Source organism: Tiliqua scincoides, chromosome 2 (assembly GCF_035046505.1).
Source record: "Tiliqua scincoides isolate rTilSci1 chromosome 2, rTilSci1.hap2, whole genome shotgun sequence".
In the NCBI taxonomy this organism is placed as follows: Eukaryota; Metazoa; Chordata; class Lepidosauria; order Squamata; family Scincidae; genus Tiliqua; species Tiliqua scincoides.
In genome coordinates this window covers 2,750,277-2,767,251 of record NC_089822.1, presented here as the reverse complement: position 1 = coordinate 2,767,251, position 16,975 = coordinate 2,750,277, and the positions used below count along the sequence as shown (strand labels likewise).

General features: G+C 46.7%; 1 protein-coding gene across 2 annotated transcripts in view; it reads right to left on the bottom strand.

The window, feature by feature from the left end:
• Positions 1-5,441: 5,441 nt before the first annotated feature.
• Positions 5,442-16,975, bottom strand: part of NOL6 (nucleolar protein 6) — a 57,425-nt gene continuing 45,891 nt past the window's right edge. For both annotated transcript variants that reach the window (XM_066614758.1, XM_066614757.1), the window contains exons 24-26: positions 10,909-11,109; positions 7,692-7,793; positions 5,442-5,701 (exon numbers count right to left, since the gene is read on the bottom strand). In XM_066614758.1, coding sequence (XP_066470855.1) covers positions 5,552-5,701; positions 7,692-7,793; positions 10,909-11,109 — 453 coding nt within the window. In that variant the 3' untranslated portion in view covers positions 5,442-5,551. The remainder of the gene's footprint in view (positions 5,702-7,691; positions 7,794-10,908; positions 11,110-16,975) is intronic.

Genomic DNA, 16,975 nt, shown 5'->3' with positions numbered 1-16,975 from the left:
CACACTTCAGTCCCACATCTTTGTTTTTCTAGAAGCCACTTTCTGCCCTGTTCTGGAGCATTAGCACCCTTTCCTTGCTCTTTCCTCTGTGACTCATAATCTGCTCATCTCACCAGTGCGTACTTATGCCTGTGAGCAGAGACCGCCATCTCCCAACCTCTTTGTGCTGGGTGTGTAGATTTGTGGTGTTAAGTAAACAATCGTGCCAAATGATAATCCTTTCTAAGTGCAAAAATGTCACAGTACCTTTGCTTGATCTTAGTTTAAAGGTAAGATTGGCTTTCAGAGCAGCTTACAATTACAATGCACATTCACATTTAAAATACCTGGCACATGCAGAAATGGCAAAGTTTTCTCTCCCCCGGCACTCAGTGTCATTGCCCAGTTCTAGGCTCTTCCCTCCAAAGGAGCTGCAGAACTGTCAGCCAGAGTTTTGCTTATGACAAGATATTACATGATGGAGCCACCATGATCAGGGCCTCTGAGGGCTGGCATTCGGACCCCGGGCAAGATGCCTGATTGCCCCTTTCCTAAATGCACTTGGATAATAGAAGTGTTTTGAAAGTGGTTAAAAGCTGTAGTGGAAATGCAGCCCTGGATAGGTGGAGATTGAGGTACCCAAATTTATTTTGTAATAAATTTTATTTGTACTGTATAGTTCTTTTGTCATGGTTCAGACCCCCTAGAAGCTCAGGCGCTGGGGAATTTGCCCCCCCCCCAGGCCTGACCATGATACACAGCCATGCTAAAATTACAAACTGAAGTATCAGCTGGATTCCTAAAAAAGGGGCTGATCAAAATGAACCACTAAACTTTGGGGTCCCATTTGCAGACAGTGAAATGGGGGGGGGCATTTCAATGAAGGCAAAATGAGGGCCTTACCAGGTAATTCACATTACCAAACACAGAGAGACAGAGAGAGAGAGAGAGAGAGAGAGAGAGAGAGAGAGAGAGAGTTGCCTACAGCTGCCAAGGGGAGCTGAGGGGGCAGCTTCAATCTGTGTCTATCTCCCGACCTTCGGGCTTAAGTCCAAGACAAGTTCTCTCCACTTCCGCTTTAGTTTTGAGTGCTCAGATCTACCTCAGGATTGGGCTGTCCCCCCCTAGAGACACGCACGTCACCCCAGGCTTTTCCTGCAGCGATTCATTCACTTGGATACTCCAAGCAAAATGTGTGGACATTTTCTCATGTGCCATCAAAAAGGCATTTATTCAGGTCATTGAGACTCTGCTTTGCAGAGGACTTCTTGCGGGAGGACACATAGCATGTCTCTTGGAATTGGGCCCAAGATGAAGAACTGAACACACAGATTTGAATGGGGGCATTTTTCTGGCACGTACTTTCAATGGGGCCTTCCATGGGAGGCTCAACTGCCTGTGTTGGCCTGCAAACTCTCCAGGAAGCTGAATTTATTTCTTCACTGCCTATTCAGCTGAGATGGCATTAGAGCTGTCAGAAAACTCACCGTAAAGAGCAGGGCCAGGCATTTAAGACATGCCAAGGCAAACCTCACCCATTGTAAGAGGAAAGCGCTCTGTTTGCCTGCAGATCCAAATGTCCTCTGGAGAAAAACAGCAGCATTTCTTGCTTGACTTGCTCTAAAGAAAAGTTGTTTTTAACAGATTTACTACAGTTTAATGAGCGATGAGTAAAGGGTGTAATCAAAAATGAGAAGGAATTTCTCTTTAGTCATGGTTCTCTGTATTTACCACAGACATTCATGTTCTGGTTTTGTAATGGGCTTAGTGGTTGGCCCACTGGAGTAAATCTCCATTGTTAGGGTGGGCTGAGTGGGTGCAAAGGGAGGGCCTTTACACTGCAGACTTGGAGAGGGGGGAACCAAAGCATTTTTGTGTGTTCTGCAAACAATGGATCGGTTTGGATACTTGCTGAACTGGCCACTCTTTGTGAGGGCATGTGCAACCTCCCCCACTCCAGTAGGAGGCCAGAGATATGAGTGTGGGCTGCTACCATGCCAGGCAGAAAAGGTGCAATCCTTTGGGGAATCCAGAGGCCTGAAGCAGCAGGTCTTCCTCAGACCAGTGGTGTCACTAGCAGGGTTACAGCTGGTGTGAACTGCACTGGGTGAGATCCTTGGCGTGGGGAGGGGGCACCACCGCACCACTCAAGCCTCCGCTTGGAGATCTTCAGCCCTTTCCAGCCCAGCCAGCTTGCACTCTTGCCAACAATCATTTTCACCACACACCAGCAAAAACCCAGAATGAGCCAAAGATTGTCAAACTGAAGCAGTCCTGAGGCAGCCTTTTAGGTTCAAACCAATGCAAATGTCCAGAAGGCCAGGTACCTCATGATGACATCACCCCCAAACTTCTGAATGCTGAGCTTTGCAACGTAAGTGCTGCGCCGGGTGCAAGCCACTGCATGATGCCTCTGCCTCAAAGGACTTCAGAGCCAGCTTCCAAAGCGGCCTGTTACTGATATCACTGGATTATTTGGATTGGATTAGCAAATGGATTATTTCAGGGCAATGCATCCAATAAACAGGAAGAGACAGCAGCAGGAGCCCATATCCTTTTTAAAAAAATTTATTTTTTATTATTTTCCAAAATAAAAACAAACAACAAATATAAACAAACACATAACAAACACAAACTCAATACACCACACACACACACACACACACACCGTTGGATGGTGCAGGCAATCATATATCAATATATCTAATCAATCAATACATATCTTCTAATCTTGTTCTTCTGGCTTAGCCTCTTAATATCATTTATCTATCATATCATATCCTGTATATCCTGTATCATGTATACAATATATTCATCTAAATGCCCGATCTTATACATCTACAACTTCATTTTCAACCAAGCATAAAATGGCCTCCATTGCTCCATCTGTGTCGGTTTACGCTGTTGATCCAAAGTCTCTGTAAGCCTATCCATTTCCGCCACATTCATTATTTTCTCTTATTATTATGTTTTATAACATTCAGGATATTTTCCCATATCCTGACCCCATCCTGTAGGGACTTGTCTGAACCTTGCAGGAGAACCATGGGACAACATGTGGGACCATTTCTGAGGAAACCATCTCCAGATCTGGACTTCATAATATACAGGAACAAAATCAAACAAAAATGCTAAGTTGAAGTTGTTTTCTAAAAAGAGGCATTCATATGTAATACTGTGTAATAATATAAAGGTTGTTATTAATGTGAAAGTGTGCAGGGGGAGGGGAATTCATTCAAACCAGTCCCTCTGCACACATTCCTGAAACTGAATGTAAAGTAGCATTCATGGCACATGCAGAAGGAAGGTTTGGAGACACCCCCTCCCCCCCAGTGATTAAGTGAAATAAACGCCAGCACATCAGGAAATGCTGGAGGCTTCTGGTTTCAGATATTTCAGCATTTCTAACTCAGGCTTAGTCATGATGAAAAATGATGTTTTCAGAGCTGCAGTGCGCGCACAAATTCTGTCATCTATCAACAAAAGAACTATCCCACCCCATCCCTACTTCTCCATTTTGTACTCCTGCAGAAGACAAACCACAGCATGTTAACCAATCTTGCGACCGCAACGTATTGCAAAAGCACCAAACCACAAAAGCAGTAATATGCAGTCCATCAGTAAAGCTGCGCATAGCTTGTGACTGAATACCAGGATAGAACTTAACAGGTTGGGTATTCAAATATCTCTCACTCTTTTGGCTGCAAAGCTGCCCTTTAAAGAGTTTGGGCATCTGGTGGCATCTTCAATGTGGAGGAGATTTCAAGAAATCTCTGAAAGGGGGAGATGGTGTGGCATGAGGGCCCAATAGGACTCTCTGATCTTGCCCAGTAGAATAAATTATGCAAACCATGACATTTATGCAAAGAAAATTCCAAATCCAGTCATATAATTTTGCAGGGACTAAGAAAGTTGTTCTCCTCCCAGGCAGTTTGCCTTCTCTGCTCCCCCACCCAGCCACCCACCCACACTTCTGCTGGCAACTGACCAAGGGGGAGAGCAGGGTGAAGCTTCTGGAGGTTAGTGAGCAAAGAGAGCAGCTCTCTCATTTCACAGTATGCAGGATAAGAACAGGTGCACAAGCTGTGGATGCCTGTGTGCTCTGGTCCTTCTCTGCACCCAGCATCGAGAGGCGAAGCTGAACCACAGCCCTCCTGTTTGTCCACTAAGGTGGCAAGCATTGTGGAAACCAAAATTGGATTTAATGCAAGTCTGCTTTTCTACTACTTAAACCCCATTCCTCTTCCTCTACCTACCCCACTTCTCTATCACATGGTTCCCCACCACTTAAGCTTGCCTTTTTCCCTAAACAGTTCAATGCTTAGAAGGACAGGCACTCTCATAGTATTTTATGCATAAAAGAAGGTTTCAGAGAACAACACTTCACATTTTTACTGCTTTTGGAGCTGGTGACATTTCATTGGAATTCCACTTAGGGCCCAATCCAAACTACACCCTATGCCAGCCCAAGTCCCTCCTCAAGGGGAAGCCAGGCTGGCGCTCCGAGAAGCACCGGCCTGCAGAGGTTGATATAAACCTCTGCGCCAGCTTCCCCTCAGCTGCTTACAAGCAGAAAAGGTAGGCGTGGCGGGGCAGGGAGGAGGAAGGGAGGTGTTCCAGGGCAGGGGGAGGGTGGGTGATGGGCAGCCCTGGGAGCAGGTGGGTGGGGAGCAGGAGGTGGGGCTGGGATCCAGCAGTTATGCCAGATCCCAACCCCCGTTCCCGGGGAGAATGGAGTGGCTTCAAGCAGAGGTGGCGCAAGTCCAAGGAGGCCCATTGTGGCCAGCAGCCCTTACCCAGGGGTAAGGGGAAAAGTTTCCCCTTACCTCTGGCTGAGCTGCTTCTGGCCACAATCCTGCACTGGATAAAGCGCAAGCCTCCTGGCTTGCCTGTTCCAGCACAGGTTAGGATTGCGCCCTTAATAATATGTAACTTCTACCTTCTTCTGTATAATCCAATTCATTCACTGAGGTCATCTGAGAGGGCTCTTTTAGTTGTAACACCATGGATGGAGGTAAATGGGATGGTGGTGAGTAATATGGTCCTTTTGGTGGCACCCCAATTATAGAATTTCCTTGCCCTGAAATTGAGAACTGCTCTCTCCTTGGAGGCCTTCCAGCAGGGCCTCAAGACATTTCTGTTTAGAATGGCGTTTTGAGTAGGGATGCTGTCTCTGACTGGACCTTCAGATAGGATCCAATGGATGCTGATCCACTGTGCTTTTATGGGCTTATTGTTACTATTTTAATGGTTGTAAGCCTATGTGGGTGCCCTTACAGGGAGAAAGATGGAACAGAAAGCAAATAAATAGATGAACTTCCAAGTTAGTTCTCTGGTCTCAAAAGCCAAAAGGATTTAACACAGTTTTTATAGTAAATAAAGTCCTTATTAAGGGACATCAGGGTTATCTGAACTGGATGGGTCTACAGGACAAAAAAGGATGGAGAGAGATTTCAGGGTAATAAAAATATTTTTATTCTGTAAAAGAATTCTAAACAAAAAAGTTAAGGAAGAAAACATACCCTGTTTGACCAGGGCCACGCCTTAGGCATGCAACAAGTTTGAGAAGATTCTAAATGGACCATTTCTCTGTTCGAGCTTCCACTGATCTGACCAGACCTTCTCCCAAGATCTCAAAGTCTTCCAAAATGGCCTCAACGTTGGGAACAGTCAGAGGCTCAGAGCTGAGCACCGACATCATTCTTCCTCTCATGCTGGATACCTGCGATGGAAGTAAGTAACAGATATAAGTACAGAGCTTCAGTTTGTTTTTGTGAAGAAGTTTATAGCCCTGACTTTTAGATGTAAAAAATCATAAGGCAGTTTACGAGGTTAACATACAGTTAGTTGGCAACCTTCAGTCTCGAAAGACTATGGTATCACGCTCTGAAAGGTGGTTCTGGAACAGCGTTTAGTGTGGCTGAAAAGGCCGATTTGGGAGTGACAATCCCTTCCACACTGGGAGCAAGTGCAGTCTGTCCCTGGTCTGTCTCCCTGGCTATGGGCCTTCCTTCTTTGCTTCTTAGCCTCAGACTGTTGGCCAAGTGTCTCTTCAAACTGGGAAAGGCCATGTTGCACAGCCTGCCTCCAAGCGGGCCGCTCAGAGGCCAGGGTTTCCCACTTGTTGAGGTCCACTCCTAAGGCCTTCAGATCCCTCTTGCAGATGTCCTTGTATCGCAGCTGTGGTCTACCTGTAGGGCGCTTTCCTTGCACGAGTTCTCCATAGAGGAGATCCTTTGGGATCCGGCCATCATCCATTCTCATGACATGACCGAGCCAACGCAGGCGTCTCTGTTTCAGTAGTGCATACATGCTAGGGATTACAGCACGTTCCAGGACTGTGTTGTTTGGAACTTTGTCCTGCCAGGTGATGCCGAGAATACGTCGGAGGCAGCGCATGTGGAAAGCATTCAGTTTCCTCTCCTGTTGTGAGTGAAGAGTCCATGACTCGCTGCAGTACAGAAGTGTACTCAGGACGCAAGCTCTGTAGACCTGGATCTTGGTATGTTCCGTCAGCTTCTTGTTGGACCAGACTCTCTTTGTGAGTCTGGAAAACGTGGTAGCTGCTTTACCGAGTAAAACCCAACTAACAGGAAACATTATCACTATGCCAATCCATGGTGTAGTTCAGAACCTAAACCATGCACAGGCTTACCAACATGCAGATAAACCAACGTTTAGAGTCTGCTTGTCTGCTCTCATGTTTCCATCTAGTCAGAACTCCAGTTTCAATGGCAAAGGGCCTCCAGAGGAAGAGTGATCGCTGCAACTTGGTTCATCAATTAAGACATCACACCAAACCATATGTACCAGAAAGCATGGCTTGCAAATCCATCTCAGGATTTGCTGGCTTGTGGTAAACCACAGTTTGTGAATTCAGGCATCAAACCACAGTTAGCTTCTTCCATAACTATGGTTTAGTCTGAACTAAGACTTGCACATCAATGGGGGCTAAATTTTGAAATGGAAGTCTCTCAGCTAAAAACCCCAATGGGCACTGTGTAAGTTACAATCTTTAGCAGAAACTGTCCACATGGTTGCCAAGGATTTAATTTAATTTATTTGAAATGTAATCAAACCCCCTCTCTGTTAACAGCACCTCAGATCAAAAGGCATAAAATGTTGCATATGAAAATTAATGCAAAGAAAAGCCGCACCTGCTACCATGAGAACTTGCTTAGCAAAAATAAAGCAATTCTGGATCATTCTGACTGCCCTGACTATCAGATTTGGCACTGGAGGCTTCATTCTCCAACTTGTGGGGCAGGTGAAGCCATGCCAATTCCTGCACCCTGCTCCTCACAGGATTTATCCATCCCAACGATCCAAATTCCAAAGCAGCAGCTGTGTAAGATTTTTTTGGCCAGCATTTGGCTGAAAGCCAGTCAGGTGTGCCTCACCCTCTGCTCAAGTTTTTTTTCTTCAGCTATTGTACATCACCCACCTTTCAACCTCCTTCAGCTGCTGGCTCTTTGTCAATTCCTACATAAGCTTCCAGCTGACCACTCTCCTCTCCCCCTCTCCCTGGAAACTGGCTCTCTCTCTCTCTCTTTCAGCAGGCACTCACTTCTCCACCCGTCTGAGACCTGGAACACTGGACTACCTAGGCCCATGGTCTGATTCAGAAGCTTCAGATGTTCACGCACAAGTGGCCCTACAGAATGCCAACTAAAAAATAGCAGGTATCCTAATTTCAAAACTGAGAAGCTCACCTTGAAAGGCTGCGGTTCAAAGCTTGAAGGCTTCCAGAGGACCCCGATGACTTCTCCTCCATGCTTGTCATAGAAAAACAAGGCAAAGTCACTGAAGGCCTCCTGGAAGGGAGAGAAATTTGAAGGAGACTAGCCACCAAATTCAGTCACAACACCAAACACTTCGGGAGGCATCATGTTTGGGCTGCTCCAGAACTTATTACGGGGCAGCTTCGTATGTTCATTCTTTCTACAGACGAAAGCCTGCAGGAGTCTCCAGATGAGGAGAGAAGACCATGTCAGGAGAGCACAAGCCCTGCAGGAGCCTGCCTACCGCAATGCTTCCTACTTCCCACGCTTGTATCTCTGTATTTCTTCAGAACAAACTGAAGGACTCTGCAGAAATCAAAACACTCACTTTTACATGGCAAATAGAACAATCGCAGATAAGGAAGATTTTCTGAGAACTACAAATTTAAAACATGTACTCAAGATGTACAGATATCACTAACTGCAAGTAATAAATGACACTTTGTACGCTGTAAAAGTTATTTCTTAAAAGTTAGCCCATCTTGCAGGTTCCCAAGTTACGCAATTTTATTAGTTTCTGTGATATACCAGACCACATTTAACTAAGAAAAAACTAAGTGTGGCTGTGATCTATTCCAGACCTTTGATGTGTTCATTCTCTCTAATAGTAGTAAATTACCCTGCAAACTGCAATATGCAGATTGCACTGAATCTTAAAGATAAGACTGCAAAAGTGATTTATAGATTTAAGAAACTGGAGGAATGCACAGCAGCCCTTCCTATGAATTCCTCCTCTAAAGGATAGAAAGTAGGGGCAACATCCTGGCAGTGTTGCATTCCTATTCTGTGGAGATAACAAGACCCTGGAGCCCCCACTCGTAAGCCTCTTGCTTCATCTTTGCCCTTTCCAGCTACAGGGAAAACTGAGATGGGGTCAGATTGACGGAACAACATTGACTGACACATGCCAAGGCATTCCAGCCATGAGATGCTATTTCAAGCAAGATCCAACTGGGTGACCTTACCAAAATGGTTGTTACAAAAATAAAGACTTATGCTTTTTAAAACAAATAGTCAAAAAACATCTACTCAAGTCACAGAGCGTTAACAACTGATACAGGGGTGCCCCTGTATTTGTGCCCATTCTGGAAACCCCCACAGTTATGCGAAACTGTGGGTACAGGCAAACACCTCCCCCCCACCTTCCGGAGCCAGGGGGAGCTCTGGTCCCCTCTCCTCCACAGGGTCCTCTGAGCCTAGCAGAGGCTGCAGGCATCCAAAATGTCACGCACTGAATGTTAACAAGTGAATATGGCTGAGGACTCTTGGCCACAGTGAGAACCTCAACCCTCTAAGAAGATCACCCACAATAACATCCTACAGGCTGTGGACATAGCACTCCACAACTGCTAGTCCTCCATTCTCACAGGCAAGCACTACCTTGCATGTCAGGATGACTGGGGTCCGCGGAAGTGGCCCCTGCACCATCTTTCAGATGTGCTAAGAGTCACTGAATACCCCTGATCAGGAAGGCAGTCTTCTGGATGATTCACCAGCAACATTGAATACGGAATCTCTGTAAACAGTTCCCATGTACTAGCTTAATTGGTCTAGCAATACAAATAGTGTTTCAGGGGATTGATGACTGCTCTCTGCCACCCCAACATGGGCCTAAGAGGGCCATCTCTCTTCTGCGAAGAGCTTTCCAGCAAAGGGTGGACTTTAAAAAGGGGGTGGTGGGAGGGAGGGTGGCGGCAATACCAAGTGGTAGAGGTTCAGAATGCGAGTTCCAGGCCAAATGGAAAGGCCATTTAAGTGGCAGAATTGTCAACATGTTAAGTGAAGGGCTGAGGCTCAGTGAGAGAGCCCGTGCTTTGCATGCATAAAGAGTCGGATTCAATCCCTGGCATCTCCAGGCAGAACAGACTCTCGCCTTGAACCATGGAGAGCTGCTGCCAGTCAGTGTTGACAATACTGAGCCAGCCGGACCAAGGGCTTGACTCAGCAGAAGGCGGTGGCTTCCCCTCTTCCAACGTAATGAGTAGTGAGATTGCTCCATGCAGAACCATGTGGTTGCGTCACTGCTGTCATCACAAACCCCAGGAAACAACAGGGCAGTGAGAGCAGAAGCAGCAGCAGCACCATCACCCCTTCGTCTGCGGCTGGCTTAAGGGAACCAAGTGACATCTCCTATGAGTGCCATGCGAGGCTTCATCACCTGGTCTTGCAACAGGAAGATGAAAGAGAAACTGGTTTTATCCTGATTCTCCCTTCTAAGGAGGGGAAAGTTTCCCAATGAATAGATATCCCTTTTTGACAGGCTCTGGCCTAGATTTTGCATTTCATCAGCTTCTGAATCATGCTGTGGTTTTAACAAGAATACTGAAGGGAACCTGGGTTGTAAAGCAATAACTCTCCAGAAAACCTCTTTATTAGCTTTTATGGTTGAATTAGCAAATCGCCCGCTATTAGGAAAGGCTGTGGGTCAGACACACTGCTTATTGCCCCATGCATGTAGACGTGCACTGCAGCCCCAGCGGAGTGAAATGTTTAGACCAGGCAATCAAGTTCTAGAAGGAAGAGGTGCACTAACTCTTGCTGGCCGAAGGCCTTTTAGTGAGCCCACTCCCCTTCTTGACTCCTTCCCCCCCCCCCATGCTCAAACCAGCATGCATTGAAGGAGAAAGCTAGGATAGTCAAGTGTAAGCCCAGCTAGAATTGGTAAAACCAGATGAGTGAACTCAAATGGGAAGGTCTTCCTTATGAAAGAGCCTGTTCCGAAAAGATCACCAAAATTAAAGCCTCACCCCGGGGGGAGAGGGGAGTTTTCTTCATGGCCTGCAGGTGGGTATCCAGCTAGAACATAAGAACAGCCCTACTGGATCAGGCCATAGGCCCATCTAGTCCAGCTTCCTGTATCTCACAGCGGCCCACCAAATGCCCCAGGGAGCACGCCAGATAACAAGAGACCTCATCCTGGTGCCCTCCCTTGCATCTGGCATGGGACCCTTCTCTTGCTGTTTTCAAAGGAACGAATGCGCTACGCATTAAGAGAGACCATATGGCTGTTGAAAGAAACCATCTTCACATTAACATGCAATATTTGTAAGCACTTAAATATTAAATGAACCAAACGCCACCTGCACAGATCTGGCACGGCATCATTTCCCAGTGCCAACCTCTCAACATTCAGCACCACCACACTTACCTGCAGCTCCCGGAGATACAGCTGTACTGGGTCATAATCCACCACAGGGAAAAAATAGGTTTTTACTGCAGCATCATTTCCCAACATCCCCCGGCTGAAGGATTTGGCTGGCCGGTCCACTGCCTCCAAGTGCCTCGGCATCTGCTTTGGGTTCAGGTGGATAAGAACATCGTAGAAATCCAGGGGTGGGCGGAAGACCACCTGCAACAGGCAAACCCATGAATGCTACAAGTGACAGACAGGGTGAGAAGCGAAAAACTGAAGGAAGGAAGGAAGGAAGTTTTCCTCTCTCTCGGGCCAAATCTTGGAAACCCTCAACAATAAGGATCTGCCCCCAGAAAGGAGTGCTGCTGCTGCAGTTGACAAGAAATTAAAGGGCTTAATTGCTGCTTTTGTGTACCGAGGAGGTGGTGGCACAACTGGGCAGCTGGTTGCTTGCCAAAGACTTCTGCTTCTCCCTACTATTTCTCTCTACTTTTCCATTTTGATCCTGCATTCTAGTAAAAGTCCTACCAGCAAAATATAAACACACACACAAATTTAAAGACAAATTCAGAACTACTCAGACAGCCTAGCAGTAAAAATCCCAACTGCAAACACAAGCCATTCCTGAGCTATCTGCACCTCCCAAAGGTGTGGCAAAGCAGGTGTGCTTTGAGTGCCTGCTTAAAGACTAGGAGAGAGGGGGTATCATAAGCCTCCAGATCGGGGGACAATCACAGAGAAGGCTCTGCCCCACATAACATGCTATGTATGCCAAGATCTCAACAGATGGGGGGATTATTATTATTATTATTTTATTAATTTATACCCTGCCTTTTTGCCCAACGGGTACACAAGGCGGCTTACAAACATTTTAAAAATACAACATTAAAAACAATTAAAAACAATTTACAATAATTAAAAAATCTAAAAACAAACAAACCCCGTGGATTTTCATATAGAAAGCAAGAACGCCAGCCAGCCTGTCAACAATTAAAAGCTTTTTGAAATAAAAAGGTCTTCAGTCCACGCTGAAACGTTAGCAACGAGGGAGCAGTTCTCAGTTCTAAGGGGAGGGTATTCCACAGTTCGGGGGCCACCACCGAGAAGGCCCTCTTCCTGGCCGCTGCCCCTCTCACATCTCTTAGTGTCTGCACAGTCAAAAGGGCCCCCCAGATGATCTAAGAGCACGGGCAGGATTGTAGGGAAGGAGGCGGTCCCTAAAATACCCCGGACCTGAGCCGTAAAGGGCTTTAAAAGTCAAAACTAGCACCTTGAATTGGGCCCGGAACAGAACCGGCAGCCAGTGTAGCCGCCAGAGCAACGGCTCGACAGAGTCAAACCCACTTGCCCCAGCAACCACACGAGCAGCCTCGTTCTGTACTAGTTGTAATTTCCAGACCGTCTTCAAAGGCAGCCCCACGTAGAGCACATTGCAATAATCTAATCTAGATGTCACTAGGGCATGGGTTACTGTGGCCAGGTCCGCACAGCTCAGGTACGGTCGCAGCTGGCGAATCAGCCAAAGCTGAGCAAAGGCTCCCCTGGCCACCGCCGCCACCTGGGACTCCAGGAGCAGCTGTGGATTCAGGAGAACCCCCAAGCTGCGGACCTGCTCCTTTAGAGGGAGTGCAACCCCATCCAGAGCAGGACGATAGTCCAGCACCGAAGCTGTGGATTTCCGAACCAAGAGCACCTCTGTCTTATCCAGATTTAATTTCAGCTTGTTCGCCCACATCCAGCCCCTAACCGCCTCCAGACAGCAATCTAGGACCCCAACCGCCTCCTCAGAATCAGGGGGAAAGGAGAGATAAAGCTGGGTGTCATCAGCATACTGATGGCAACCCACTCCAAACCCCCGGAGGACCTCTCCCAGCGGCTTCATGTAGATGTTAAAAAGCATGGGGGATAAGATGGAACCCTGTGGCACCCCAAACCTAAGAGGTCGGGGTACCGAACAGGCATCCCCCAGCACCACCTTCTGGGATCTGTCAGCCAGGAAGGAGCGGAACCACTTCAAAACAGTGCCTCCAAGCCCCAACCCAGCCAGCCGGCCCAGAAGGACACCATGGTCGATGGTGTTGAAAGCCGCTGAGAGGTCCAGCAAGACTAAAGGATTCAAGTAAGATGCAAGGCAAGATGGTGGAAAACCTGATAAAGGATACAGTCTTAGAACATACAGGAAGAAAAAGCTTTGCTGGGGGGGGGGGGAAATCAGTAAAGTTTACATATGGGTGAAACTTGCCACCTGAACATTTTGTAATTCTTTGAAAAAGTCAATGGGCTTGTGGATGAACCCAGTGATTACATATCTGGACTTTAAGAACTGGTGACACAGTTCCTCACCAAAGGCTACTGAGAAAACTCCAATCAGGGAATAAGAGGACAGGTCCTTTTATGGATTAGGAACTGGCTAAAGAACAGCGAACAGAGATAGGTGTAAAGTGGGCAAGTTTTACAATGGAAAGAGGTGAAAACCAGTGTGCCCCAAGGAACAGTCCTAGGACCAGTGCTTTTCAACCTGTTCATAAATGACCTGGAGACAGGTTTAAGCAGTGAGGTGGTCAAGTTTGTGGATGACACTAAAAACTTTTCTGGGTGGTGAAGCCCAGAAGGGATTGTGAAGAGCTCCAGAAAGATCTCTCTAAACTGGAGGAAAGAGCTGCAAGAACAAAACCAAAATCAAAACAACACACATGCACGTGCGTGCACAGAGAGAGAGAGAGAGAGAGAGAGAGAGAGAGATTCATTCCAAGCTGTCTTGACAAATCAGGAGAGTGGTGGTGGATCCAGTGAAAGTGTTGACCCAGTGTATTGTGGCTGTGAAGAGGGTCAATCCCATGCTTGGGATAATTTTTAAAAGGATTGAGAAGGAAAAAAAAAGTCAATATTATTATGTCATTGTACAAATCGATGGTAAGGCCACATCTGGAGTACTGCATCCAGTTCTGGTTGGCACATCTCAAAAAAGGATATAGGGGAAATGGAAAGGGAGCAACCAAAATGATTAGTGGGCTGGGGCATCTCCCTTATGAGGAAAAGCTACAGTGTTTAGAGCTCTTCAGTTTAGAAAGAAGGCACTTGAGGGGGGGACACTATTGAGACATACAAAGTTATGCAGGGGATGGACAGAGGGAAGTTCTTTTTCCACTCACACAAGACCAGAACCAGGGGACATCCATAAAATTGAGTGTTGGGAGAGTAAGAATAGACAAATAGGAAATATTTCTTTCCCCAGCATCCTTTGGTAGGCCTTCAGCTTGCCAGGGTTGCCAAACAGCAATGAAGAGGTCTATTTCTCACACACTAAGTGCGAGGAGAGGGGTAGGAGAGACAAACCCTTGCCACGAACTTCATGAGAAAAGCTGAGTGTGAGAAGACCAGAATTCAAACAAGTTCTCGTTGCAAGGTCAGCTTTTTAGGTTTGTTGTTTTCCCTTGATTTTTCAGTTGCCAAGTTTGCTTGCTCATTGCTGGCAGGAAGTGAAACCAGCACCCTGTTCACTAAGGACACAATCCTAACCCACTTTCCAGCACTGACATAAGGGCAATGCAGCTCTGAGGTAAGTGAACAAACACTCCCTTACTCTGAGGAGGCCTCTGCTGAGTGTTATCCAACTGCAGAATGCAGAACACATCCCATTGGCACTGCTGTGCCAGTGCTGGAAAGTTGGTTAGGATTTGGGCCTAAAGGTCCCCACTCAAGTCACACTGGCACAAGCACCAGCTATATCTGCCCACCTTTTTGTTTTTTGCTATTACGTATTTAACCAAAGATTGCATTTAATTACAGTATTTATGTTATTTTGAGGGGAAAGAATAAAAAGAATACAACTGCATATTATTAAAAAAGCCCATCAACGTAGATGAAGGTCAAGAGACAACTTAATAGACCAAAACTACCACACACTGCTAGAAGGAAAGGCTCTCTGTCATGTTTTTTACCATTCTCTGTGAGAGTAACTCACCCGAAACAAAGTAATCTGGAACAAAGAGCATAAGAACATAAGAACATAAGAACAGCCCCACTGGATCAGGCCATAGGCCCATCTAGTCCAGCTTCCTGTATCTCACAGCGGCCCACCAAATGCCCCAGGGAGCACACCAGATAACAAGAGACCTCGTCCTGGTGCTCTCCCCTACATCTGGCATTCTGACTTAACCCATTCCTAAAATCAGGAGGTTGCGCATACACATCATGGCTTGTACCCCATAATGGATTTTTCCTCCAGAAACTCGTCCAATCCCCTTTTAAAGGCGTCTAGGCTAGACGCCAGCACCACATCCTGTGGCAAGGAGTTCCACAGACTGACCACGCGCTGAGTAAAGAAATATTTTCTTTTGTCTGTCCTAACCCGCCCAACACTCAATTTTAGTGGATGTCCCCTGGTTCTGGTATTATGTGAGAGTGTAAAGAGCATCTCCCTATCCACTCTGTCCATCCCCTGCATAATTTTGTATGTTTCAATCATGTCCCCCCTCAAGCGTCTCTTTTCTAGGCTGAAGAGGCCCAAACGCCGTAGCCTTTCCTCATAAGGAAGGTGCCCCAGCCCCGTAATCAGCTTAGTCGCTCTCTTTTGCACCTTTTCCATTTCCACTATGTCTTTTTTGAGATGCGGCGACCAGAACTGGACACAATACTCCAGGTGTGGCCTTACCATCGATTTGTACAACGGCATTATAATATTAGCCGTTTTGTTCTCAATACCCTTCCTAATGATCCCAAGCATAGAATTGGCCTTCTTCACTGCCGCCGCACATTGGGTCGACACTTTCATCGACCTGTCCACCACCACCCCAAGATCTCTCTCCTGATCTGTCACAGACAGCTCAGAACCCATCAGCCTATATCTAAAGTTTTGATTTTTTGCCCCAATGTGCATGACTTTACACTTACTGACATTGAAGCGCATCTGCCATTTTGCTGCCCATTCTGCCAGTCTGGAGAGATCCTTCTGGAGCTCCTCACAATCACTTCTGGTCTTTACCACTCGGAAAAGTTTGGTGTCATCTGCAAACTTAGCCACTTCACTGCTCAACCCTGTCTCCAGGTCATTTATGAAGAGGTTGAAAAGCACCGGTCCCAGGACAGATCCTTGGGGCACACCGCTTTTCACCTCTCTCCATTGTGAAAATTGCCCATTGACACCCACTTCGCTGCTTCCTGGCCTCCAACCAGTTCTCAATCCACGAGAGGACCTGTCCTCTAATTCCCTGACTGTGGAGTTTTTTCAGTAGCCTTTGGTGAGGGACCGTGTCAAATGCCTTCTGAAAGTCCAGATATATAATGTCCACGGGTTCTCCCGCATCCACATGCCTGTTGACCTTTTCAAAGAATTCTATAAGGTTCGTGAGGCAAGACTTACCCTTACAGAAGCCATGCTGACTCTCCCTCAGCAAGGCCTGTTCATCTATGTGTTTTGAGATCCTATCTTTGATGAGGCATTCCACCATCTTACCCGGTATGGATGTTAGGCTGACCGGCCTATAGTTTCCCGGGTCCCCCCTCTTTCCCTTTTTAAAAATAGGCGTGACATTTGCTATCCTCCAATCTTCTGGTACCGTGGCCGTTTTGAGGGACAAGTTGCATACCTTAGTCAAGAGATCTGCAACTTCATTCTTCAATTCCTTAATAACCCTTGGGTGTATGCCATCAGGGCCCGGTGACTTATTGATCTTTAATTTATCAATGAGGTCTGAAACATCTTCTCTTTTAACCTCTATCTGACTTAACTCCTCGGTTAGGAGGGGCCGTTCGGGCAGCGGTATCTGCCCGAGGTCTTCTGCCGTGAAGACAGATGCAAAGAACTCATTTAATTTCTCTGCCATCTCTAAGTCTCCTTTTATCTCCCCTTTCCCTCCCTCACCATCCAGAGGGCCAACCGCTTCTCTGGCGGGTTTCCTGCTTCTAACATATTTGAAGAAGCTTTTATTATTCCCCTTAATGTTGCTGGCCATGCGTTCCTCATAGTCTCGCTTGGCCTCCCCTATCACCTTCTTACATTTCTTTTGCCACAGTTTATGTTCCTTTTTATTCTCTTCATTAGGGCAAGACTTCCATTTACGGAAGGAAGCTTCCTTGCCCT